This window comes from Danio rerio, chromosome 5, assembly GCF_052040795.2.
Source record: "Danio rerio strain M-AB ecotype USA chromosome 5, GRCz13ab, whole genome shotgun sequence".
Classification (NCBI taxonomy): Eukaryota; Metazoa; Chordata; class Actinopteri; order Cypriniformes; family Danionidae; genus Danio; species Danio rerio.
In genome coordinates, this window is record NC_141025.1 from 42,336,053 (window position 1) to 42,363,372 (window position 27,320).

At 37.3% G+C, this 27,320-nt stretch overlaps 2 protein-coding genes across 3 annotated transcripts in view; one reads left to right on the forward strand and one right to left on the reverse strand.

Moving 5' to 3' along the window:
• Positions 1-27,320, reverse strand: part of epg5 (ectopic P-granules autophagy protein 5 homolog (C. elegans)) — a 1,176,376-nt gene that overhangs the window by 83,888 nt on the left and 1,065,168 nt on the right. The window lies entirely within an intron of this gene.
• Positions 516-8,131, forward strand: sub1b (SUB1 regulator of transcription b). Of its 2 annotated transcripts, none has more exon segments than NM_001002505.1 (5): positions 516-573; positions 3,738-3,807; positions 4,297-4,413; positions 7,546-7,654; positions 7,800-8,131. In NM_001002505.1, coding segments are annotated over 4 exon segments (375 nt in total). In that variant the 5' UTR covers positions 516-573; position 3,738; the 3' UTR covers positions 7,880-8,131.

Genomic DNA, 27,320 nt, shown 5'->3' on the forward strand with positions numbered 1-27,320 from the left:
AATTTACCATGCAACAATCAGTGATGGTATGCTAAATAAAACTGTTAGGCTACAATTTTACTATTATAAAACCGTGGTTAATTTTGTGTATGAACCAAATATGCCCTGGATGGTCTGAGGTAAGAAAATGAAATGCAATTTTAAATTTTAGTGTGATCTGTCCTCTTGACATCTGTCCCCTTGGTTTTTTATTTTGGATTTAGATTTATTTAAAAAAAACTTTTTTTATTGTTCCTGTTGTGTGTTATTATTGAACTTCATTCAAAACTTTACTACTTAACCGATCATTTTAGAAATACTTAAATAAACACTTATAATTATGTTCAATAAATATGATAAACACATGCGTGAAAACGAGTTTGTATTAAACAAGATCTGTTTAAATTAGATAAGAACATTAGGTTCACAATTTTTATACACCGTAAAAATCCGACGCAATGCCGTCATTGATGCAAAACTACATTTCCCACAATGCTCTCTGAGATGTTATTAGCCATATGGTTGGTCCTCGATTCCTCGACTTCCCGCCGCTAAGCGTGACTGACTGTTGTAGACCACTGCTCAACCTTACATGTAAGTCACGTTCAATTCATGTTAAACTTGTTTTAGAAATGCACTCTTTAAACGAGTGCACAGCCACGAATAATTGTATTAAACGAGAGTTATACTGTTAACGCGTTTCTTAGTGAGGTGTTATTTAGGGCCTATATTTTTCCATCTTAGTTTTAGAGGATGCAGAGGCCCCGGTCAGCCCGGGGTTTGATTTGAGTCAGTCTTGTTAACCTAAACAATTAAGCACTTAAATGTTGTCCAGTCTCGTCTGTGGGGTTAGATCGGGGAAACCTCAGTGATGTCTCATGTTGCATCTTTTTTACCAACATGACACTCATCTAGTATTTCTTTATTGGCTGCGCATCTGCTAGCTCTTATAAATGCAGGACTTAAAAATAAATATCTAATGTTATATATCTGCTGTATGTTACAGCTGGGAAATGTGGCTAGAAAATTATCACAGCTTGTAATAAACCAGTGTTCCGACAATATTAAGGAAGATCCTGGAATCTAAATTAATAAAATCTTTGATTTCTTATGAATATATTTGATAGTGTCCCTGGCAAACCGTTTTTACCCTACTACAGTGGATTGTTAGTATGTACACTATTGTTGTCAGTAACTAAAAGTAATGGTCATGCAGCCTTTTGTGACACCTGTTCTGTGAGTTTTTGTAGGTAACTTAATATACAGTTAATACCATTTAAAGTTATTTTAAATTATATGATTTTGAGATGATTCGAACAAAAACTTCTGTTATTTAGTTTAAGGGGAGGGTTCACCTTCAGGTTGTACAACATATGTAAGTGTCTTTTAGCAGTTAGAATATCTAAGATTATTAGCTGGAAATAAGGGATCATTCATGATTTATAACATGCAAATCGATCATTATCAACACTTTACAAGTAAAAAAACAAACATGGGTTAAACTAAATTTAAAGGGATAGTTCACCCAAAAATGAGAATTTCCTTACCCATTACTTCCACTCAAGTGAAACTAAACTAGCGTGATTTTCTTTTTCCTTTTTTTTTTGTTTTGTTTTGTTACTAGCAAAACAAGATATTATGATCGAAATACTATGATTTTTTTCTCAGCCCCAGACATCACCGCAAGCATCATCCACAGACCTATGGCTAAAATTTTGATCCATATTTAATCTGTCCTCAGGATTTTCTTGGCTCAAAATTAGGCTGAGGTGGTATCCTGAACATGATTTTGTTGCTACTTTAACAAACACATATTGCATTATTCTTGTAACCTTGTCAAATAAAAGATATGATTTGAATATACTAACATTAAATGTAATTGAATACATGACCAGTGCTTGAGCATCCCTCAGGGTCTTTGTCAAAAGGCTGAGGTGGTACAACATTTTAATAGAGGTGGTCGCATAGTTATTCTCTATGCAGGAAATAATATATATATATAATAAAGTTGGGTTTCTCAGTTGATTGTGTCTGCTGGATAAAGTAGTAGATAAATAGAAATATAAGCAAATTAGGCATGGGCCTATAAGTTACTGATGGAATGATAACCTTGGATAGAAATATCAGGGTTTGGCGATATTGTGATAGCTGCTTTATAATATATTCTTTTTAAATGTCTTGGTAAAAAACAACAACCTTTTCCCAGATTTTACACAATATATTTAATTTTAGAAAACCTTTATAATATTTTGGAACAGTAAACAGGCCAGTAGAAGGGGGGGTTCAGGTGATTCGAAAGACCCATCCCTCACTGACAAAAGGTCTAGAATTTATCCCATACACAAGCTCATTTGTCTTATTTTGACTGCTATGCCATAAAAAATTGTGAAAATAGCCATTGAAGAAGGCTTTAAGACCAAGCAGAATCCTCTTTTGGCTGTTGTTTCAGCGTGACTGAGAAAAGTTGAATGTTTGTGTTTGCCTAATAAATGACAATAGGCTAGTTTTTAACTTAAAACTGGAACAGCATCCTTTTTTTCCTAATTATATATGATGTAATATATTTGATTTGAAATGTAAGTATAATTCACTTTTTCTTCTAAATCTTCAGAAAATGTTTTTGGTACATCAAAAAGTGTGGTGATGATGAACACCAAAGAGAGCAGATTTTGTTACAACACATAAAAAAAAAAAAAAAACTTCCATTCACCTTAGGAACGATACAACAGAAAATGTTAGTGGTTTTAAAACCTTGACTTTTCCAAACCGCGGTAAACCTTAAAACTGGTTATCGTCTTATGCCTAATAAGTATACCGTACTATAATTTTGTTGTGATTTAATCAGAGCGGTGTGTTCTCAGAAAGCATGTCTACAGTATGTTATCAGACTTTTAAGTCACGTCTCGCTTTCAGTATCGGGCTTTGGCGCGTTTTGCGCTCACACACAAGCGTACCGCGCCAAAGCCCAAGTGATCCGCGCTCAGGCACACCTCTTCCAACCGGGCCAGGGCCGGCCAAGTGAACCGTGCTTGAGCACGATTCAGCGCACTCACACTTCTCAAACGATCCGGGAAACGGGCCTGGGCACGATACGGATGGCATAGTGTGAGTAGGCCCTAAGTCTATGTGTCTCTGCTGCTACATCTTCAAGCTCTGTTAAAGGACATGTCAGTTTGAAAGATCATTAGTTGACAATCTTTGCTCCATGTCCTTTATTCAGCACACCTTACAGTTCACACACACACACACACACACACACACACACACACACACACACACACACACACACATCTGTGCAGAGCTTATCTAATTTTATTAGGTAACATGAGACAAAAATGATTTCAGAGATCCAGGCTTTTTGCTTCCTTTTGTTATTCAACAAAAACAAAACTCTAAACAGAGCATAATATAAACCACTGGTAAACAATCTGGTGTCACTAATTATATTACTGCATTGAAATGAAGTTGGTTAATGTAAAGCACAGGTGTCAAACTCGCTTTCTTGTAGGCCGAAGCTCTGCACAGTTTAGTTTCAACCCTAATTAAACACACCTGATCAAACTAATTGAGTCTTTCAGTCTTGTTTGAAACTTACAGGTACGTGTGCTAGAGCAGGGTTGGAACTAAACTGTGCAGGGCTGTTTGACACCCCTAAAGTAAAGGGTCATGTCAGTAAAATTATGGTTGGGTTGTGCAAATGGCCTTGTGGGGGCAGTGTTGACTCGTAGCAAGACATTGTGCTCGTTTGTGTTCAACAGAATGCCCAAGTCTAAGGAGGTGCTCTCTTCCACGTCTGGCAGTGAATCGGATGGTGATGCAGAAACTAAGGTGTGAGACATATTTGTAACTTGTGTTAGAATATTTAGACTATAAAACACACTTTAATAGAAAGTATATTTACAGAGAAATTAGAGAATGTTTTTATTCAGGAAATGTTTTCATGGGAAATGTTTAAAAAGGTGTCGTCTTCTTGATGAAGTTTAGAATATTTATCATTGATCAAATTTAAATATCTTATGTGAATGTTGATGTTGTTGTTCTATTTATATTATGCGTGATTATTTAGAAACTGTTCTGATTGTAAATTATATGTTAAATACGTATTACCAATGTTGGCATGAATATAGCTGATGCTGTTGATACAGTATTAAAACAACTAAATAAATCAATAAACAAACATAAATAAGAAACTAAGGTATGAGCTCCTAATTTATGTCAATGCATCAAAATTAACTAAAAACTGTTATGTAAAGTGTATTTATGGTACTTGTGTGCTGCTGAAATGTTCTGCTGGTCTCTGAACTTCCTTATCTTAAGGTTAAAAGAAAGAAGCCAAGTACCCCTGAGAAGCCTGCTAAAAAACAGAAAAGCGGAGAGTCCTCCAAACCGAGCGGCTCTGCTAAGACCGAGAAAAGCAGCGACAATATGTTTCAGGTTGAGTTTTTCATCTCTCTTGTAAACAGCAGACTGAACATTATTCTGTCCATTAGATGGTTACTTATCAAATAAATGCATAGCCATGTAATATTGATTTGGTGGTATCTTGCTTGCAGATTAGCGTTAAGCTTCTACTTAAGAGCTATAGTACATTAAAAGATGGAAAACAATCATGTTGACAACAAGATAAACAGCTATTAATTAGTATTTTTACTTTCATCTGTAGTGCAATTTGATGCTTTTCTGTTGACTGGATAATGCCAATTAACACCAAGAAACTATAAGAAGTAATAGTCATGAAGACTATAAGAATAAACACTATAAGAAGTAATACTAATGCTACAAATATACACTTAAAACTATTTCTGAATTGCATGAGAATAGTCCACATCATTAATGACAATGACACAGAGGAACAATATTGAACCTGAATATTGAAAATGGAAAAAAAAGTTGATCCTGTTTTTCCCGCTGATGAATATGCAGCACATAAAAAGCTGTGCAATGCTTATCATTAACCTATATAAACCTGTGGGAGTTATATCATAATCGTCCACAGTTATTATTCTTGGTGTGAATGTGCATTTAGGAAATGAGTTTAGATGTAACATCCTCTAGTGTTTGTATTTCTAAAAACTCATAAAAAGGCGTAAATACAATGGTTCTGAAGGGATTTTGTAAATAATTATGGTCACATTTACTGATGTTAAGATGCTTTTGTCATTAAGTAGATACTAAATAGCACAGTGCATCCGGAAGTATTCATAGCGCTTCACTTTTCCACTTTTTTTGTTACAGCCTTATTTCAAAATGGATGAAATTCATTTATTTCCTCAAAGTTACAATCTCAAGTCTTTTTGAGTATGATGCCACAAGCTTGGTACACCTATCTTTGGGAATTTTTGCCCATTCCTCTTTGCAGTACCTCTCAAGTTCTTTAAGGTTGGATGGGAAGCGACACTGTACAGCCATTTTCAGATCTCTCCAGTGATGCTGAATAGGATTTAGGTCTGGGCTCTGGTTGAGCCACTCAAGGGCATTCACAGAGTTGTTGTGAAGCCACGCCATTGATATTTTGGCGGTGTTCTTTGGATCATCCCGCTGGACGATGAACGAGTGCTCTTGACCTCAGGTTTTCATTTAGGATGTCTCTAAATGACTGCTGCATTCATCTTTCCCCCTATCCTGACTAGTCTTCCAGTTCCTGCTGCTGAAAACCATCCCCACAGCATGATGCTGCCGCCACCATGCTTTACTGTAGGGATAGTATTAGCCTAGCGATGAGCGATACCCTGTTTTCTTCAAACGTAACGCCTGGCATTCCCTCCAAAGAGTTTAATTTTAGTCTCATCAGACCAGAGAATGTTGTTTCTTATGGTCTGAGAATCCTTCAGATGCCTTTTGGCAAATTCCAGGCGAGGAGTGGCTTATGTGTGGCCACTCTATCATACAGGCCTGATTGGTGGATTGCTGCACAGATTGTTGTCCTTCTGTAAGGTTTTCCTCTCTCCACAGAAGGATGCTGGAGCTCAGACAGAGTGAGCCCTTCTCCCCTGATCACTCTGCTTAGATGACTGGCCAGCTCTAGGAAGAGTCCTGGTGGTTCCAAACATTTTCCACTTATGGATGATGGAGGCCACTGTGCTTATTGGAACTTTCAGAGCAGCAGAAATTTTATTGTAACCTTCCCCAGCCTTGTGCCTCGAGACGATCCTGTCTCAGAGGTCTACAGACAATTCCTTTGTCTTCATGCTTGCTTTGTGCTTTGACATGCACTGTCAACCCTGGGACCTTATATAGACAGGTGTATGCCTTTTCAAATCATGTCCAATCAACTGAATTTACCACGGGTGAACTCTAATTAAGCTGCTGAAACATCTCAAGAATGATCAGTGGAAACCGAATGTACCTGAACTTAATTTAGAGATTCACAGCAAAGGCTGTGAATGTGCATGTGAATGTTTTTTTAATTTTTAGTTTTTTATTATTTTTATTTTTTATATATTATTATTTCTGTTTAGGTTTTTTATTCGTAACAAATTTGAATCAATAAATGAATTTAATCCATTTTGGAATAAGGCTGTAACATAAAATGTGGAAAAAGTGAAGCCCTATGAATACATTCATGTGTCAAGCTGTTGTTTTAATTCATCATTTTCATCCCCTTTCAACCATTTTTTTTTAAGGAAGAGGTTCGGCATTTATTTTTATTATGACTTTATTATCTTTTAATCTAATATTGCAAAAAAGTTAGCTTGCACGAGTGACGTATGAACACAAAAGGAACAACTTTGAGATGGAGAGCAACAGCTTTAATTTCTGCTCTGATTTCCAGAAAATGTATTTTAAAGTGGTAATTTATCCAAAATCATTGTTATTAATTACTCACCCTCATGTGGTTCCCTGAGACATTCATTCATATTCATCTTCAAAAGGCAAATTAAGATATTTTAGGTTAAATTGGTAGAATTCCAGAGTGTCCAGAAAAATACCAATATCAAGCTTTGAGAATACTTTTGTGTGCACATAAATAAAAAAAGGACTATTCAACAGTTTCTTCTCCTCTGTGTCAGTATATTGTGCATATTTAGTATCACTCAGCACATGAACCTGTATTTGCACAGAGGAGGAGAGGATGTTTCATGGTATTTTTGTGGAGCTGAGAGCTAAATGATCTATGTAGGATGAGAGAACTGTCAGATTTCATCTAAAATATTTTAATTAATGTTCCAAAGTCAAACAAAAGGCCTCAGGCTTCTGAACCACATCAGGATGAATAAAATAAAACTTTGGTGATCTAGCACTTTAGAACCAGGTGGTCAGCACCAATAGCCTAGTGGTTAGCGCATCGATATATAGCACCAAAGTACTGACGGCGACTTGAGTTCGATACACAGCTCAAGGTTTTTTGCTGATCCATCCCTTATCTTTGCTCCCCACACTTTCCTATCTGTAAAATCTTCACCGTCCTATCTCAATAAAGGTAAAAACAGAAAAAAACAGGTGTAAACTGGGCCAGTGCTTTAGTGTTTGTTAATCAAAAGTAAAGCATGACTAATTGTAGAGCTGTTATTTACTGGTGCTCATATGAATTTTCATTTGTCCATTCCATGTTGTGAAATGTGACAGATTGGGAAACTGAGATACGTCAGTGTAAGGGATTTCAAAGGCAAGGTCTTGATCGACATCCGAGAGTATTGGATGGATCAGGCTGGTGAGATGAAGCCTGGAAAAAAAGGTAATCAGAGCCCACAAATTTTTATGGCTTATTTTTGTTTAAAATCTTAGTCGAGCACATATCCACAAGTGCCAGTGAAATGCTTCCTTTGATTTCTGTGCTGTGGTTAATTTTGCTTGATCCGTTGTATTGAATTTCTCCTCAGGCATTTCATTGAACCCTGAGCAGTGGAGTCAGCTGAAGGAACAAATGTCGGACATCGATGATGCAATTAAAAGATATTAAGATGTCTTTGTGAAGTGAATGATTGGCTGGTTCTTTTTAGAGTTCTGCACTTTGGTACACAGGGGCTTTAACAAACGTTTCCTGTGACTCGATAGTATGTGTGAAAAGTTTAAAGACACCTCTTTGGTTTTGGTTTTTGTTTATTTCCAACTGTCTGTTGTTAAATGTTGATGTCTGGGTGATTATTTTAATAGTTTGATAGCCAGTGTTCTCACGCTCTGCCGATGTAATAAAGGCTTTTCTTGGTTTAGAGTTTTCAGCGTGTCATTCCGAGTATGATTTCATTGAACTGCACCTACTCTCTGTAAAAATGTTTACCATGTTGTGATGTTCCCTTTAGTAAAAAATAGAATTTTTCCAACTCAAAGTTGTTGTATGATCCTGACAATAAACAGAGCAGTAATGGATGACCTAAAATGAAGGCGTTTGGCACTTCATGATGCTTGTTGTGTCCAGTCCCGAGTGTTTGTGTGTAATTTGCTTGCCTTCGCGTGGGAGCAGGAATTATAATGGTCCGTACACCCACTCAAACATAGACCAGACTCCAGAATAAAAACAGCCCTTTCACTTGACTGTCCAGAAGAGCCATCTTGCATCAATTGCATTTGCTGTCTAAATTAAATCAGTCTTAAATCATGGTAGCCACTGTATTGCCAGCACATCTTTGAGACAATATGGTTTATGGTGTTGCGTGCAAAGCAAGCATTATTCAGGCGGTTTCTGTAGGAGGTGACCACAGTGTGAACAACTTTTAGAATGATGCTGAGGTCCATGTGTTGTAGTAATAAAATCCATCTATTTATCTCTTGTATCTATTTTTATATCTGGTATTAACTATTTTACTGATTTGGTTCACCAAGCAATTCCAACTATTTCTACATTTAGTGCAAGAATAGTGCGGGAATACTATTATTATAATGTGAATGACAAGCAGGATTATTCATCCAAATAATTTTATAATCTTCTGAAGTGAAAACATTGTCATTTGTGTTGGTAAACAGTAACCTAAACATTGAATATAAAGGTAGCATGTTATTCGAAATGTTGTAATTAGGATCTTTTATTCTAAAATAAATTTTTTATTTGTGTTTGAAAGTCATTTCATTAGTCGTTCAAATAATAAATCAAACATGAGTATGCTGCCATTTAGAGCGTATAGGAAAGAACAAAAAGGCACCATGTTTTCAGACATGTTCATATTTATTTTGCACAACGTCGTTCAAATATGTCAACAGATGGTTTTTGTTTTAAATATGCCTGACATATATATATATATACACACACACACACATGTACATATACATATACATATATATATATATATATATATATATATATATATATATATATATATATATATATATATATATATATATACACCGGCCACTTAGATACAGCTTACTAGTACCGGGTTGGACCCCCTTTTGCCTTCTGCCTTAATCCTCCATGGCATAGGTTTAACTAGGTACTGGAAATATTTCTCTGAGATTTTTATTCCATATTGACATGATGGTATCACACAGTTGCTGCAGATTTGTCAGCTGCACATCCATGATGCGAATCTCCCATTACACCATATCTGAAAGCTGCTCTATTGGATTGAGAACTGGTGACTGTGGAGGCCATTTGAGTACAGTGAACTCATTGTCATGTTTAAGAAACCAGTCTGAAATGATTCACGCTTTATGACATGGTGTGTTATCCTGCTGGAAGTAGCCATCAGAAGATGAGTACACTGTGGTCATAAAGGGATGGACATGGTCAGCAACAATACACAGGTAGGCTTGTGGTGTTGATATAATGCTCAATCGGTACTAATGAGCCCAATGTGTGCCAAGAAAATCCATTAAACCACCACCAGCAGCCTGAACCATTGATAAAAGGCAGGATGGATCCATGCTTTCATTCTTTGCATCCAAATTCTCTAGAGCAGGGGTGTCCAAACTCTGTTCTGGAGGGCCAGTGACATGCAGATTTTAGATCCAACTTGCCTCAACACACCTGCAAGGATGTTTCTAGAAAGGCTAGTAAGAGCTTGATTAGGTAGCCCAGGTGTGTCTGATAGGGGTTGGAACTAAACTTTGCAGGACACCGGCCCTCCGGGACCGAGTTTGGACATGCATGCTCAAGAGAAACCTTATAAACCAGGTGTGACTAACCCTGTTCCTGGAGATCGACCTCCCTGCAGATTTCAGTTGCAACCCATATCAAATACACCTGCCTGTAATTATCAAGTGCTGTTCAGGTCCTAATTAATTGGTTCAGGTGTGTTTGATCAGGGTTGGAGCTGAACTTTGCAGGAAGGTTGATCTCCAGGAACAGGGTTGAGCACCACTGCTTTAAACCCTAGAGATGGGTGTGCATGAAAATCCCATTAGATCAGTGGTTTTTGAAATACTCAGACCAGTCCGTCTGACACCAACAACCATGCCACATTCAAAGTCCCTTAAATCAACCTTCATCTCCATTCTGATGCTCGGTTTGAACTGCACTAGATCGTCTTGACCATTTCACCTTCATTTTTGTTACTAAATACCAATATAATCTAATAAAACTCTTGATCAAAATAAAACTAGACGTTATTGATGATCACATGCTTAGACTTGAGTTAAAGTGTCTATAATTTGATGAATCAGTTATTTGTCACAGTAAACTGCCTTAGTGTAAAATCTATAATACTTGTGAAATCTGAAAAATACAAAGTTCCATGGACGTTCAAAAATAAAACACATCACTAGGTGGCGCCAATGCTCTATTGAAATTAAATTTCTTTCAGGTTTTTTGGATGCGGATTAGAATACAATCTTGTGCAACTTTATGGACATTTTTGTTATTTATCTTTATTTAATTATTAATAATGTTGGTTGTGTTAATGCAAACAGCATAGATTTTTCATATATATTTGACCCCATTCTCATTGCATAAGACTCAAAAATGATTTCACTAAGGAATTTCAAGAAAAATATTTCCACCTTGAAACAAATCGAAAAGTCATACATTTATGTTAACATGCTTCAATGTTATTTTAAATATACAACAATACAATTTAATTATACAATTTAAAATAATAAAACGTTACATTTGTAACAATTCGATTTTTTAAAAAGTTTGACTTGTGGCACAAGTTATTTATTTTTCCCTCCTGCTTTTTTGTTTCAAGGAGAGCACTGCAGGCAAAATGAATTAAGTGTAATTAACAAGAGGCCAAAAAACTGTCACAAAATGAATGCACATGGCTGCTTTACCTCAAGTAAATAATCCAAAAGGTTCTTTAGTTCACCTGCTTGAACTACTTCAGCCATGTGTTTATCTGAAAATAACTGAAAGTTTAGATTTTTTAATTGTTCATCGGCCAATCAGAATCAAGCATTCAGAAGCCACGTAGTATAAAATGATTAGAATTATGTGTCTGTAATGGAATGGCTGTCAGATTTTGTTTTGTACTGGTAGTTTCTTATGTGACACTGCACAAAAATGCTTCAAAATGAATGTAGTTTGTAACCATTGACCTCTAAATGCTAAAATGTTTTTTGGGTAGTTATTATCAGGAAATATTCATGTAAAAATATATGTTAAATATGACATTTTTATGATGACTTTGGGCAGCTCAATAAATTCAAAGCACAAGGATTAAAATCACTGAGGTCCTATTGCAGAGTACATTTTAGTTTCATTCATTTAAATTCTTTCTTCTTCTTCTTTTGACTTCACAACACATCTATCACTATTCCGATACCAGCCAGTGTGTTTGTGCCTCACTGATATGAATTTCTTTCCATCACATGCTAGTTGTTGATAGGAGAGGAATCTGTTTCACAATCCTGGCAGTACATCAAACAGCGTTTATGCACGAAAATTTCCTATTCCATCATGCAGCGTGTGATGGATATTTCATATGAACACACTGAACTGTGCATGTCACGAGAACCGAGCCACAATCAGTGGCTCGATTAGAACATGTTACAAGTCTGCAATCCGTTTAACCAAAGCCCAAACCTAGTGCGAAATCTCCTCCATCTGTCCACTGAAGAGGAATTGGTGGAATGTCCTCTGATAGCTGGAACCCATTTGGATCACCCATGCAACCTGAATGGCCTGGAGATTTCTCGTGCAGCACTTTGATGCTTTTATGATCGATGATGGAAGGATATGAAGAACATCCTGGAAAAGTGGGTGTGTTGCACTAGTTTACCAGCGGAGCACTTTAGGTCACCGATGCGATGCCTCAGAAGTTCAACATCTGCTTCCATTTGAAGGGTCTGCTGTGAGCCTGGCGACTGAACATCGGTGTCTGTGGTTCTTGGACCGGTTCTCGTGTCATCGAGCATTGCGTTGCATATTTCAGTGCTTGAGTTTCAGGTTATGTTTACATCTGGACATGGGAATATGCCGGGGCGTGTAGCTCATCTTTGAGCGAGTATCAAACCGGCGTGGGTTTTACAGGAGAGAATAACGCATGAGGAAACCCTTTCAGCCCAGTTTTGATGGATGTCTCTGCCTCTGTTGTTTTACTCCATGGTGGCTAATATAACGGATACTGTTTCATGGAAGGAATTTGTTCTTCCATTGAGATGTGAAATGCATATTGATTATGGGGCGCCTTGAGTTTCCTGTCCGTGACAGGGATGGTATTGGCTGGAACCTGCTTTGGCTGTGAACAGCGGCGAGATCTTGCCAATTTGTCTACAGTTGAATTATCTTTACAATGGACAAATGATATTCCGGAGTTTATAGGCCAGAATCCCTCCTCTTGACCCTCCGGCAAGGAGAAAATCATTCATCTCAAAGACGTCAGAAGAAAAACAAGTCCACTAAGACTTCGCCCTGGCTAAAGTTTTCTCGATCTGGAGCACGTCTGCCAAAATGTACTGTCGTTCAGTGCATGGCGCTAAGCATACGATTAAAAGGCCGTGTTGGTATCCTGGCCGGCTCCGTGGAATGTCCAGTGAGTGTCAGTTTAATAATGGCTGCAGTTGTCTTTGGCATGGATGTGCACTGCCTACATGTGAGGTCAGCTGGGCGAAGCTGCCACAGAAGTAAAGATAGATCAAAACAGGCCCTCGTTCGTGATTAATGAGCGCAAGCCCAAAGGTGTTCAAGGAATCAAGCACGAGGAAAGGATGAAGAGTGTAATGATAAAGCCGCCATTCCTGCTTCTTGAGGATTCCGTTTGATCACACTTTCCTTTATGAATTCATGAATTCAAATCAAAGAGTTGTTGCAGAAAGAGCTCCAAGGGGAAGATCTTCAAATGAACATCTGTAACTCAGCATTTTTGTAAATATGTTACACTGTATTTTAATGGTTCCCTATTGAGAAAATTGTGTAGATTTTTGAGTTAAGGTTGAAAGAAGCTGACATGTAAAGCTATTTGTATTAGTAAGTGAAAGATAGACATCTACTAAAAGGGGACAGATGCCTGAGTATTCTGAGCTGGTTAATGAGAATTTCAGGTTTTTTTGTTTGTACATTAGGTACAAATTATTTTAGGATTCATTTGTGTCTTCCATTTCTATTTACTCATTCATTTACTCTAGCCACAGTCATATCGCCCTGTAGCTTAAGACCAGTTACTCACTGAAGCTGAGCAGGGCTGAGCCTGGTCAGTACCTGGATGGTAGACATCATGGGAACACTAGGTTTCTGTTGGTAGTGGTGTTAAGTAGGCCAGCAGGGGACACTCAACCTGCGGTCTGTGTGAGTCCTAATTCCCCAGTGTAGTGAACGTGACACGTGACACTCAGTGAGCTCCGTTTTTCAGATGAGACATTAAACCGAGGTCCTGACTCCCGTGAAATCTCATGGCACTTCTTGTAAAAGAGTAGTGTCCTGGCCAAATACCCTTGATCGGCCCTTACCAATCATGGCCTCCCAATCATCCCAAATGGCTGTCTTTCCACTGGTGCTGTTGTCCTGTGGCTGCCGTTGCATTATCCAAGTGGTTGCTACACACTGGTAGTGGTGTGGAGAGACCCCCCTCATGATTGAGAAGCACTTTGGCTGTATGGCCATACATGTTAATACACATTACACATTACATTACAAAATGCATCACGGGAGCTTGACTTTTCTCTAACAATTTTTATTGAAATTCTTATTGGTTTGAATCTTGGTTTCTTAGTTGGTCATGAAAATTGTTTTAGATAAGAGATGTCAGTACTTACTGTGTTATTTTATGGACTTATTTAAATAAGTATTATTTGTTAGAGGGCCTACATTGTTTATATTTGTTGACATTGTTTTCTACAATTTCAGCACTGAAAGTTGACCATGCTGAGGTCAAGCTCCCATTATAAAATTCAAAATTACATAAAAAAAAAACATTTAATACCCCAAATGCTCATACTTTACAATAATGTTGCAGTAGTTATAGTTAATGTATTTACTAACATAATGAACAATACTTGTACAACATTTCGTCACCTTAGAATTATGAGGTTCTATCTGACCTTTTTGTCAAAATTGCGTTATTGACATATTCTTATTACATGAAAACTAATTTACATTATGGAATGTTTTTTTTATAAGTTGTTTACATTTTAAGACTATATATTTAAAAAACAAATGTTTCACATGTACTGTTTGCTATGGAATGCAAAAACTTTAAAGCTCAAGATCTCAAAATCATTCAGAATGCAAATCGAACCTTAGAATTCCAAGGTGACTATTTATTAATCATACTCGATTAAAAAAACTCATACAAACATAAATAAACACTGTAATAAATGTACTTTTCAGTTGTGTGTTCATGTTGTTACAATCATGTCTTGCTTTATTTATATGACTGTTGTACAGGTGTTGTGTTTATATTTCAGACAAACCACACCAGAGATCAATTACTCACTTTAAATGCTGGAATCTACAGTGGCCGAGAGAGCTTAACGCTCTACAATTTAAGAAAGCACATGCAATTACAAAAAACACCAGTAAATAAAGAAATGATCATGGTTTTGGGTCCCCTTGAAACATTTCTTTTGGTTTACGTGGATATTTACAAGTGTAGTGACTAATTGCTGCATGTTTCTTTAGTGGTTTGTGTTGTGACCAATTGCTCCGTGTTTCTTTGGTTTATTGTGTTGTGAGAATTTGCATCACGTGTGAAGATCGTTTCTTTATCTGCTAGTGTTTTTTATATTTGCATGTGCTTTCCTAAATAGCAGCTTGTTAAGCTCTCTCGGCCACCATAGGAATGCAAACCTTGATGTGCACCAAACAAGCAGATCGCAACTTACGAAAAAGTGGGTGCTCTGGCTGCTTGTTTAGTCAAATGAACTGCACAAACAAAGCAATCAAAACAAAATTCTATTTAATTCAGATTAAGTTTGAACGCCCTTATAGACAGCAGAACATCTAAAAAGGACCCTCAGAATAGTCTTACTGATATTTATGTGAATTGCTCATCTGAAAATACTTAAAGATCTGTTACTACTCACAGTTTGGAGTAGCAAATCCTTCAGTGAAATAAAATAAAACCTCTGTAAAGTTCAAGAAAAATAAGTTTTACTGTGTTGTTGTTAACTGTAAATTCAAAAACCTGACTCAAGTCTGTTTTGTGTCCTCATCAAATAGGCAGTATTATGCTCGGGCTCTGTCTGGAGTACAGCTTATGCATATATTTCATATCAGTTGTTTTATTGATAGCACTGAGCGTAGATGCAGACATGGCTGTTCATGTTGGCTGGAGACCAGAGAGGAATGTAGTGGGCTTGTTGATAACTTCTCTCCTCTCAGCTGGGGTTTATACAGCTCCTCGCGCTGGTTTCAGGACCCCGCTGAGCAGAACGTCCCCGAGGTTAGCTGGAGGTGCCCTCGACCCCACTGTCCACACCGCCTCGTAAATCTGCCTGCCCTGGGCCAACACTTATTGTTCACAAGGAGAGCCGTTTGCCAGGATTTAGTTTCAGCCTCAGATGAGTTGTTTGGGTAGTCAGTAGTGTTTAAATGTGCCTAGGGGTACTGGAATGTGTCAGCCATTATTACAAGGCTTTCTGGAATACTTGAGTCTGATTGGATGGTCCCATCATCCAGTGGACAGATATTTCAATGTATTTTCCATGGCCTATGGGAACATTATGGCACAAGTCCACTGCTGCAACAGAAGTATACATAAAAAAACCTGTAGAGGACATACTTTGTGATGTCTTTGTAGTGTAGTCTATAGTTGTTTTCAGTCAGGGACATTGCTAGACCCCATTTACTGGGCCACACACACCCTAATAAAAATCAGCTGCCTGTGATCCAGTAAAAGCTTTTAAATTACAGGATTGATTTCTATTATTTATTTAGAAATCATTCTCATGGTCATTTTGCAGATGTGTTCGATGAATAGAAGTAGATCATTAGGAAAAAGTCAGTTAAAAATACCTCACTGAAAACAACAAGAAAATAAATAAACGTGAAAAGGGTAATGGTTTCTTGAACATGGCTTCAAATGGCCTCTACAGTCACCAGAACTCAATCCAATTGACCTTATTCTTCAATGTGGAAGTGCACTCGTTTTTGTGATTGTTTTTGAGCTTCTGATTCAGTTGCCTATGGGAGAAATGACTATAGGAATAATAAACGGCAGAAAACGGTCAAACTACTTGCTCTACAAACAATTGTTTGCATGACCATACAGACAAAGCAGAATAATATAACAAGAAAATATCAGTTTGTGAAATCAAGCAGCATAACGCTACAAATAAATGGAAGCAAATGAGATCGTAAGTCTTAAGCCAAAAAGATTCAAATGGCTGCGCCCACTTGTACACAGAGAAAAGGTGAATAGAGCACCTTTAGGATGTGGTTCAATGGGATATTTGCATCATGGATGTGCAGCCGACAAATCTGCAGCAACTGTGTGATGCTATCATGTCAATATGGACCAAAATTGCTGAGGAATATTTCCAGTACCTTAATCCAGAAAAACAAACAATAAGCGCTCAGGGGTAACTCAAATATTTGGTCGGCGCTCTATGGGTAAGGGATTCATCAAAACAACAACAGGAATCCATCCAAGGCACTCCCTCTACTATTTTTAGTTTTTAGTACCTTCAGTTCTGAAGGCAAAAGGGGGTCCAACCCGGTAGTAGTATGGTGTACCTAATAAAGTGGCCGGTGAGTGTATGTCAGAAAAAAATCTAATACACACTACAATTAGTGTAACTGTAAAAATTACATTTGAAATCTGAATGAAATACAGCAGTCTAATATGAAAACAACACGGTTTGCATTCTAAATGCCAAGGATGTATTTTTGTAACTGGTTTCTGCTCAGCATTTTAGGCCTAAAACATATCTTAAATTGAAATAGTTGTTTACACTATATGAAGAGGGCTTGTCAATTTATACTTATGTTTATCTTAGTACTCAAACCTTTCTGAGGATTTGTTCTACAGAATGAATCTGGGACCAAACAAACTTTCTTGAATTGCACTTCTGTGATTTCTGAGTTACAAAATAAATACAGACAAAGAATAACATGAGTGAAACGTGCCAATCACTTGTGCCTTTTGGCTCTTTTGTGCAGCCGATTCTAATGTTATCACTCGATTGAATGGGCGTTATCAGTGGTTATCAGCTGATAGATATGGGCCAGTAAGGGCTTTCTGGAGGCTATTATTATCCATCCACATGATTAATCAGCTATAAATCACATACGACTGTGGCCGGAAGTCAATGAGAATATTTATGTTTATTATTAAATTTCACATTAATTGTATTTTATTAACATCTGCCCATACCCCAACCCTAACCCAATCGTCACATTAATGTAAAAACAGATCTGAATCTGGAGTCTTCTCTATTAGTATAGCTGATTAAGCATGTGGATGGATGATGAAAGTCTTCTGAGTCTACCAGTAGGCGTAGAAGGCCCCTACTGGCCCATATCTATCAGCTGATAACCACTGATAACGCCCATTAGATCAAGTGATAACATTCGAAGAAGGTGCTTTTGAGGCAAAGTCATACCACTTGGAAATGTTCAGTGCAGATAAAGGACACTCTTGTAACACATTTTGTTTACTCACTATAGTAGTTACAATTAATTATATATAATTACAACTAATCCTATTCATCAACCACATTCTAAGCCTAAATATAAAGTAAGTTCATTCAAACAATTAAATAATATTACTCAGTAGTTAAATGAATTGTTACACTACAACAATAACAATGCTACAGTATTCTAGATAAAGTCTACATTTACAGCGTCTTCCTAAAAGTATACAGCCTCCTTATGAAAAGATGGCTCAAGATAGCTTGAAGAACACAGATAAACTTCAAGTGTTGATTCTCGAAGGTTTCTGTCTGTGTTTTACTCATAAACAGCCATACATGGATGCATTTCCTGAAAGGTTATACGCTTTATTGCTCCTGGTTTAGAGACAGAAGCTCTGGACTCTCTTGCAGTTTTTATTGGCCAAGAACTGCCTAAAGGCATCTGACTAACATGTAAAGCAACCAGTCACAGTTTGTTTTGCTTAGGTGCATGAAAAAGAAATGCCATCATGTCTACAATGTTTATAGAAAATATACTGTAAACTACACCAGAATTTATTAGTTGACCATGATGAATATTAACTGTTTTGAAGGCAGCCGCTTCTTCTTCCACATTATAACAGCTTTCTGTCCAAAAAAAATACTCACATCCAATAATTTTAAACCTGCTTGAGTTTCCTCCTTTCATTGAAGACAAACAAATATATAATAAAGAATGTTGGAAAGTAGCAGCCAATGACTTATGCTGTGTACTTATACTATATTTTTTGTTCCTGTTATGGATCAATGACTGCACTGTCGGATCACAGCAAGAAGGTCGCTGATTCAAGTCCCGGCTGGGCGAGTAGGCATTTCTTTGTGGAGTTTGCATGTTCTCATGGGTTTTCATCTCATCCGGTTTCACCCACAGTCCAAAGACATGCGTTATAGGTGAGTTGGAAGAGCTAAATTGGCTGTAGTGTGTGTGTATGTGAATGAGTGTGTATGGGTGTTTCCCAGTACTGGGTTGTAGCTGGAAGGGCATCCGCTGCGTAAAACATATGAATAGTTTGTGGTTCATTTCACTGTGGCGACCTCTGAATAGAAACTAAGCAAATGTATGACTGAACCACTTGAATGTGAGTAAATGTTAATCTTTTCATACACCTCTTCCTTTAAGGAATGCAAGACATATTAATAGTATCTGGATGCAGCCTTTATGATGCAAGCTGAGATTGCATCACTCAGCGATGCAATGTCTGACAAAATGCACTCAATGGAGTGAGTGATGTCACTGTGACAGGTAGGGTTAGGGGTGGGGTTAGGTAAGCACATTAAAAAGCATTGGATGCATCTCAGATTGCACTGCACCATGTCTGCACCCAGACCCCTCTCAGACAAATACACATCTTGTGGATATCCTGTAAAAAATCGGTAACTCTTGAAATGTTTATAGAGTAGTTTATGTGCAATTAGATATTGAATCAGTGTTTAGGCATGACATCTGTGACTATACTATTTCAATGAATATATAGGTCCCTTAATTTTTTTAATTACCACTTACCATCAATAGCATTATTACACCACATTCGAAAGTAGAGGCATTGTGGTATTTTGAGTGGCATTAAGTGGAGCCACTGCAGTGTACATGCATAGCCAATCGTACAATACCACAATGAGTGTTATTCTGCTTCCATAGCCTGAAATCAAGCTGACTCTAAAAAACGAAAGGCGATGAAAACCGACTGTGTTGTCACTTCGCGTTAGCTGTGTCTGGTCCTCTCTTAAACAAAAAGTTGTGCATGAACACACCAAACAGTTGACTGAAATGGAAATGTATGTTCTGTGCCTGCAGGAGAGGATAAACATTTCCATACCCACAGGTGGCAGTAGTCTGTTTTGTCTTTACACAAAAGGGAAACCAGAACTAGTGATGGACACATACAAACCATTAGCAAAGCAGCGTTTACATATCATTGTCACAGTACTTCTCGCTCACCACAGAGGGATTTGATTGTGCAATTATATCTAATAATCTCATTATTAATATTGTTTGCTAAATATTTAATAAATGTGATAAAATGACAGCCGACTTCTTTGTGTTTCCTCTTGATCTGCTTGGTTTTGCTATTTCAGTTTTAGTCCTCAAGCTCTGATTTGTTGCTGAACAATCAGTGTGCTCTCTTTCACAGAGCAAACCCCTCTGAATTGAGCCCGACAAGATGCGACCTGTGAAACAAACCAAACAAACTAGCCTGACAATCGCTCACCTTCAGTCCAACTCAAAAAATTGCCAACCATTGGCTGGTTTGTCCAAAATCCCCTTAAGGCAAGTCATTTCACTCTGTGGCCATCTTTGAAACTCCTCTCAGGCAGTATGCTCAGCTGTTCTGTTTGAATGGGGAAACATCAAATTCTCCAATGTTGCTTATCAAGCTCACAATTAATTTTATATATGGAATCGCCAATAAAATAAACAACAACTGTCTGCAACAGAAGTTTCATTTCTAAATGTTCAAATCAAACAAAGTTTGCAGAAACTCATGTCTGGTCCGAGCCACTGGAGAATCGTCAATCTATAGTGATAAACGGTTGGCTCCTGTACAAGAGAACGGGGCTTCATTTACCGTATTGATCGTTACACATTTCCCCCATTCAAAACTATATTTTAACTTAGGACGCTGGATGACAAAATAGAAGATCAACATGCAGTTTATTGCAAGAAGGGTCAGGGAGGCAACGGTCAACACAGGGACAAACAGATGTATACAGGAAATCCAGAATCATAGTCGAGGTCACAGACAAAGTGTTCGATACAGGTGGCAAACAGGATAAACAAGAAACAATGCAAGGGTCAAAAGGCACGGCAAGACAAAACAAGGAAAACCCTTCATGGTGTTACAGATTAACAAGACTCAGCAAAGTCTGTTGCTGCGTCCCAATTCGCATACTATCTATCCTAAAATAGTGTTTGAAAATAGAATTAATATGTCCCAAATCGTAGTAGGTTAAAAAGACTATGCCAAAGGTTCGAAAGGTTCAAAGGTTCCAAACTAGATAGTTTACTACTTGGTCACCAAACTTGTTCCTGGAGGGCCAGTGTATGGCAGATTTTAGCTTCAACACTAATCAAACACACCTGAACCAGCTAATCAAGGCCTTATAATTGGAACACAAGTTGGAGCTAAACCCTGCAGGTACACCGGCCCTCCAGGACTAGTTTTTTAATTTTTTAAAATCTTAAGTGTAGAACCGTCCATTCTCTAATTGCTGATATTGGCCAAAGTACATTGCGCGTTCGAATTTGAATTCAAACTACAAACACAGGTGAAAAGTGTGAATAAAACATGACAGACGCGCTAGACCAATTGTAAAGTAGAGAGGCTCGCTAAAGTTGTTTGTATGACTGTTAATTAATATCTATCCTTAAAATATTAAAATCTCTTTTCTGTGTTATATTTCATCTGCAACATCAATACTGAACTTATACAAAGACGTGTTTGGACATTACCGTCTGAATGCATAACTATCCAAAGACCTAAAAAGATTTCTCTGCATGACAGACTCGTCAATGGCAGATTATCCTGCCACTGCTTCTCCAACAAGGTAGGAAATTAAATATGACATAAAGGTGGTTGATGTGGGGATGATTGCCCGGGCTCATAACTAACCAACACAACAATCTGTTAACGAGGAAGTAGTATGTCCCAAAGCTTGCATACTCTTCTGTTACACACTCAAAGGTATATATGCTACCTTCAGATAAAAAGTACATACTTTTAGGGTGTAGTATAGGTATAGGAATTAGGACACAGCATGTGTGTTTGAGTGCTGTACATATGGTCCATGTAATCAATCTTTGAGCAGCTCCCAGCTGTGTGCATGCAAACAAAGTAGAACCGGAACAGGTGTGAATGTGTGGTACATGACAGGATTTGTAGTTACTTTGGTGGCAGATTTGAAGCTCTCCAGCCATCTGTATGGACTAGATCGCTGGTGGTTGTGACATAATTGTCATATCTTGTGTATTCTATAGTGTTATGTTTGTCACAGCTTTAAAAAAAAAAAAAAAGTGAAAATGCCAGCTCTGCTTAAGTTATTTTTTCAGTTAGTAGACACGTCATAAAGAAACCTTCTGCATCAAACCATAGACTCATTTTCTCGCACTTCAAACAAAGACAGCTGTAAAATCCTGCAACTATACTATCCTCTATCAAGAAAATTACCTTAGAGGACAAGTTGTATAATTGCTGTAATTTTGTTGCATCGTATGTACTGCTGCTGGCTCTTTTACATTGAAATGAACTATTTTTCTTGTAGTGAATGGTGCAGTTAAAAAAATTATATTTAAAATATCATTTAAACTCACTTAAGAGTTTCACTCACACGTATACTGAGTGCTCGCATAATAAGCATTACATTATCCCTTATATAAGCCAGATTCCTCTCACCTGAATGCTACACAGCAGGACAGAAAACTGCATCCCGGCAGCCTGTGAGGATTGAATCCGCCTGGGCGCCGACATGCTTCTTCAGTGCATTGCAGCAAACGGATGTGTGGCGAAGCATTATGCAATGCCATAACTTGAGCCATGCTTTAATTCCTTTGATTCCCCACGGACACAATTAAGATAGTCATGGTTGCAATTTTGACACAGCGCTCCAACCGCTCACAGGCGGAGAAATGTCTTGCCAAAGAGGGGAACTATAAGGAGTCATGTCTCATTTATCTAGTGTGTACAACATGGTCTCTGTAGCAAATGTTTGCTTGGGTGTATCCACGGTGGAATTTCTTATCAAGGATCAATCCAGATTGCATTAGTACTGAGCAAACTGCACAGATATTAGGTAGTGATATCTCTCACTTCATTTTGCATTAATAGTGGAAAATACAATCAGCTAAAAGACTCCAGGTAGCGCTGGAGAAGAATTCAGTGTGATTAATGAGGGAAAAAAAGTTTTTGGAATAGCTCAGTCATTAAATATTCATGGTCGTGCTTCCCGTGTTTGCGCTGGGTTATGTTAAATCGCTTCTGGGATGAGGGTTTTCCACTTGACCTGTTCATATCCTGTTTTTACCCCATTTTTCCAGCTTAAAGACCCTGAGGACACTAAAAATTCCTTATTACATTAGGTGCTCCCAGCTGTATTGTTTCATTATGTAGCAGACTATGTGAAAAAAAAAGATATATATATCTGTGCCATGCCTAGTCTTATTTTCTTTTAGCAATATCACACAAACAATCATGCTTTAATATTGAACCAGCATGATTGTGATTTGACCAGGCCTGAGACTGCAGGTATTCTGATATTCAGACCTACAGAACTATATTGCTTTTGTACACCGGAGGTTCATATTGAATCAAAATGTGACTTGGAGTTAATACTGCAAGTGTTTAAAACGGACAGCATTCGGCCTGTTCAAACAGTACTGGAAATTATAAATATCATATATATGTATACTTATACTACACCCTAAAAGTATTTACTTTTTTGTGAAGGAAACACTTATACTTATATATTGAGAGTGTAACAGAAGAGTATGCAAGCTTTGGTACATACTACTTCCTCGTTAACAGATCGTTGTGTTGCTTAGTTATGAGCCCGGTCAATCATCCACACATCATCCACGTTTCTGTCATATTTAATTTCCTACCTCGTTGGAGAAGCAGCAGCAGGTTAATCTCCCATTTACAAGTCATGCAGAGAAATCTCTTCAGGTTACCGAAGCCTCTCTACTTGATGGTTGGTCTCGCACATCCATCATGGTTGTAGTTTGTTTACACTTTCACCTGTGTTTGTATTTTTTTTTATTTGTTTATTAAACTTTTACAGATATAGCAAAGTAATTTTACAGAGAAATGTAAACAAATATTATTCCCACCCCTACCCTCTACAAAAGCAAATGATAATAAAAAAATTAAAATATAAATAAATAAAAACAAATAAGTAAATAAAATAAATAAGTTACAAAATAATAATTAATTAATTAAAAATAAAAAATCCATGCAAAATACACATATACTTTGATTAGCCAATATCGCAAAAAATGAATCCTCAGGTATTTATAAAGTACCTAATTATGTTTGCATGGCAATTGAATGGCCCTAAGATTTAGATTCAAGAAAGGTAATAATTCGTACTCAGGTAATTGCTTCGTACTGTTTTTTATTTAAAATTTTTCTTACATTCTACGGGTGATTAAAAGACACAGACGTTTCGGCACAATGCCTTCCTTAGTGTTCCTAAGATTTATATTGACTTTTTATAGAGATACTGACATGCTCGGAAAAGAAAATTTTGCGTTTGTATTTCTAAACGAACTCACATCCAACACGCAATGTATTGTTGACAATATCAGCAGTTAGAGTATAAATGGTTCTACACTAAAAGTTTTTGCCAGAAATAGTAAACCGTCCGGGAATCTTTGGCATAATCTTTTCAATATACTGTGATTTGGGACATACTAATTCTATTTTCAAATACTATTTAGGACGGACAGTTTGCGAATAGGGACACAGCATTGGATTTGTGATCGGAAAGTTGCAGGTTTGAAGTGGGAGAATATAAAGATCTTATTTGGCGCACTTTACTTGCAGCAATTCTATGATTGGTGAAATTTTCTATACAGCTTTGTGGATGTTGTTGGTTTTCATTTTTTCTTTAAAATGGATTGAATTCATGTGAATATATCTGTTCAGTCAAAGCATAAACTGAATGTCTAACATTGTTCTGAATTTTATTTTCCATTTTCATGCAAAAATCTTGCAGCGGATCTGTATCAGATGGGCCTGCCATTCCCTTTACAGATAATTTGAAATTTGGCAGTTGATTTCTTAGGGAGAATATTTATTTATGATATAAATACCCAAGGAGTAATCCACTTCAGACTGTGTGATCAAAAAGAGCTTTCTTTTTTCAGTTCTCAGTCTTATTTTTATTTTTTTATTTATTTTATCAGACCTCACACCAATCTGTCTGCCCACTGTTTCCCTAGCAAGGGCAGAATGTAGACAGGACCAGACAATGGGAAGCAGTAATACACCATTCAAATAAACAAAGATTTGCAGAAGAGGCTAAAAAAAAAAGAAGAAGAGAATCTCTGACGTAAAAGCATCTACCGCACACGCAGTGTCAACATGTAGTGTTTCTCTTCGACCGTGGGACGTCAGAGCATGCCATTTGGAGGATGTTTAAACAGCGATCTGCTCGTCTCTTTGCTCTAGCCTATCTGCTGCTCAGACCACAAGAATTCCAGGACAAGCCTGCTTGGACCGGTCTCCTCATTATATTGGGTAACTGTAACTCTCAATCCTTTCTTTTGGATGGGTTTACTCTCAGAGGCATCATCAGAACAACTGAGCACAGCTAATACATACACGTAGCGTTGTATTACTGCTCCAAAATATAGTTGAACTACCAATCTGATGAAATGAAGCAGTGTGATAGCTATCAAAACAATACCCTAGCTAACATTTTTCTTCTAAGAATGCAGGTTATGAAAAAGTGAACATATTGATAATTCACAACAATTAAAAAAGAAATACCAAATGTAATATATCTTTAATGGGAACATATAGAAGCAACATAGGCTCGTTCTGAAAACCTACAACTATATACATTTCTGGAGATTGTGAATTATGTAGTCAGAAGTACGAATGGCTGCATTTCGTCTTTAAAACGAATGCTATACGGGGCGGTATGATGCCATTCCTTTTCGCACTTACCAGCTGACCGCTTAACTCCGTATGGAGGGCTTTCCTGTTGTTACCAGTTTGTCCAGTGGCTCGCCGTGTACATCGGCAGACTTGAGACAAAGAGAGGAATTTACCACACGATGGGGTTCTGGCGAAGAACAGTTCCAGAAAGCAGGTAAGACAAAAACAGAAGCCAAAAAGTAAAGTCAACAAGTAAATAACAGGGTGAGAATGTGGTAAAATTTGAAAACGTGATAAAAATCAAGCAAGGGCTTTTCTTTTTCTGGATTGCTTTTGAAAAAGCTGTCAGTTGGGTTTAGGGAAGTGGGTGGGTGGTTCCGTCGGTGCTTTGGTTTAGAGAAGGAGGGTGGGTCAATCAATTGTTTAGTCAGTCAGTTGAAAGCGCCCTCTGGTGGATTTACGAGAAAAGAGCAGGCACGAACGGCACACACTAAAGAAATTTTGGATCTGAAAAAGTGTACTCAGCAGCCTCTGGTGAATGTGTGAAAACAAAAACTGCCAAAAAATACCTCCTGAGATGTTTTTCACGATCTCCAGTATTATACATGGGGTATGTTTTCAGAATGAGCCTGGGTTGTATACAATGCTATTACACCATCGTTTCAAGCTCAATCAAAGTAAGCAGCGCTTTGCACAAAATGTACAAAAGCTGACAAAACCATCAAAACATAAACTATGAAATAGTTGATAAATCGAAATAACGATTGAGTTATTCTCCAAACCTCAAAACAATGCTGGACATAAATCATTTTAATTAAATGATTCTTAAATGGATTTTTCTAAGAATAATTTTCATGCTCAAATAATTGAAGCAGCAGTTTGCATTTAACATGCAATGAGAAACTATACACTGGCTAAAAATTATAGGTTTATTTCTACGAATATACACTCATCTGCCACTCTTTAAGGAAAACTGCTTCAGCTATTGGTTGATTAAATCACTTAATTAGTAAATAGCATAACAACAATTATTTGGATTGAAGCATATAGACATGGTCACGACAACGGGTGTCCAATCCTTCTTTTGTAGAAGGGCTTTCTGCCTATTGTACCTACCATGCTTATTTAATACACCTAAACATAGTCTTACTCGACTGCGTATACCAAAAACCTCGATGAAAAATACAGACTGTGGAATGTGTTTTTAACAGAAATATTCTGTAAACTGAATTTCCGAATGTAAAATGTTAAAAATAGTAGACTACTGGCGACCACAGCAGCCGGTATTTTTCCGTAAAATCATGAAAGGAAAAAAAAAACAGCAAAACGTTTTTTTGTGTCACCATTGTGGAGGATAGTAGCGTCTGTGTTCAAGACCAAGATGAACTGAGTGTAGTTGATGTTATGCTGCATCTTCTTTTGTTTAAAGGTAACTGTGTAGTTACTAATGCAGTGAAAATCTGTTTGCTAATTGCAATCACACATGAACACATTATTGCATCTAATGACTTTACATTTTTGTGCACTAAGCTATGATTTTGTAAACTGAACATTGCATCAGTTCATGAAATACGGTTATTTTCCGCAAATTAATACATTTCTATAAAACTTCCATATTTTTCACCGAACAATTCTGGCAACCACAGCTGCAGGTATTTTTTTTGTAAATTTAACAGATATTTTACACTATAAGAGTTTGCTAATTAACACTCTCTCAGTGTTGATAATGTTGACTCTTTCAAAATTGTTATTTTTAACAATTTTATAGTGGTTCCCATATAAACTCTGTGGGAGTGTTATTTTTAACTCTACTATCTAAAA

Coding starts and splice junctions, on each gene's coding strand:
- sub1b (XM_087251660.1), top strand. CDS start 3,646: ATGTCAGTAAAATTATGGTTGGGTTGTGCAAATGGCCTTGTGGGGGCA. Junction 4,414..7,545: donor GCAGCGACAATATGTTTCAG/GTTGAGTTTTTC, acceptor GAAATGTGACAG/ATTGGGAAACTGAGATACGT. Junction 7,655..7,799: donor GATGAAGCCTGGAAAAAAAG/GTAATCAGAGCC, acceptor ATTTCTCCTCAG/GCATTTCATTGAACCCTGAG.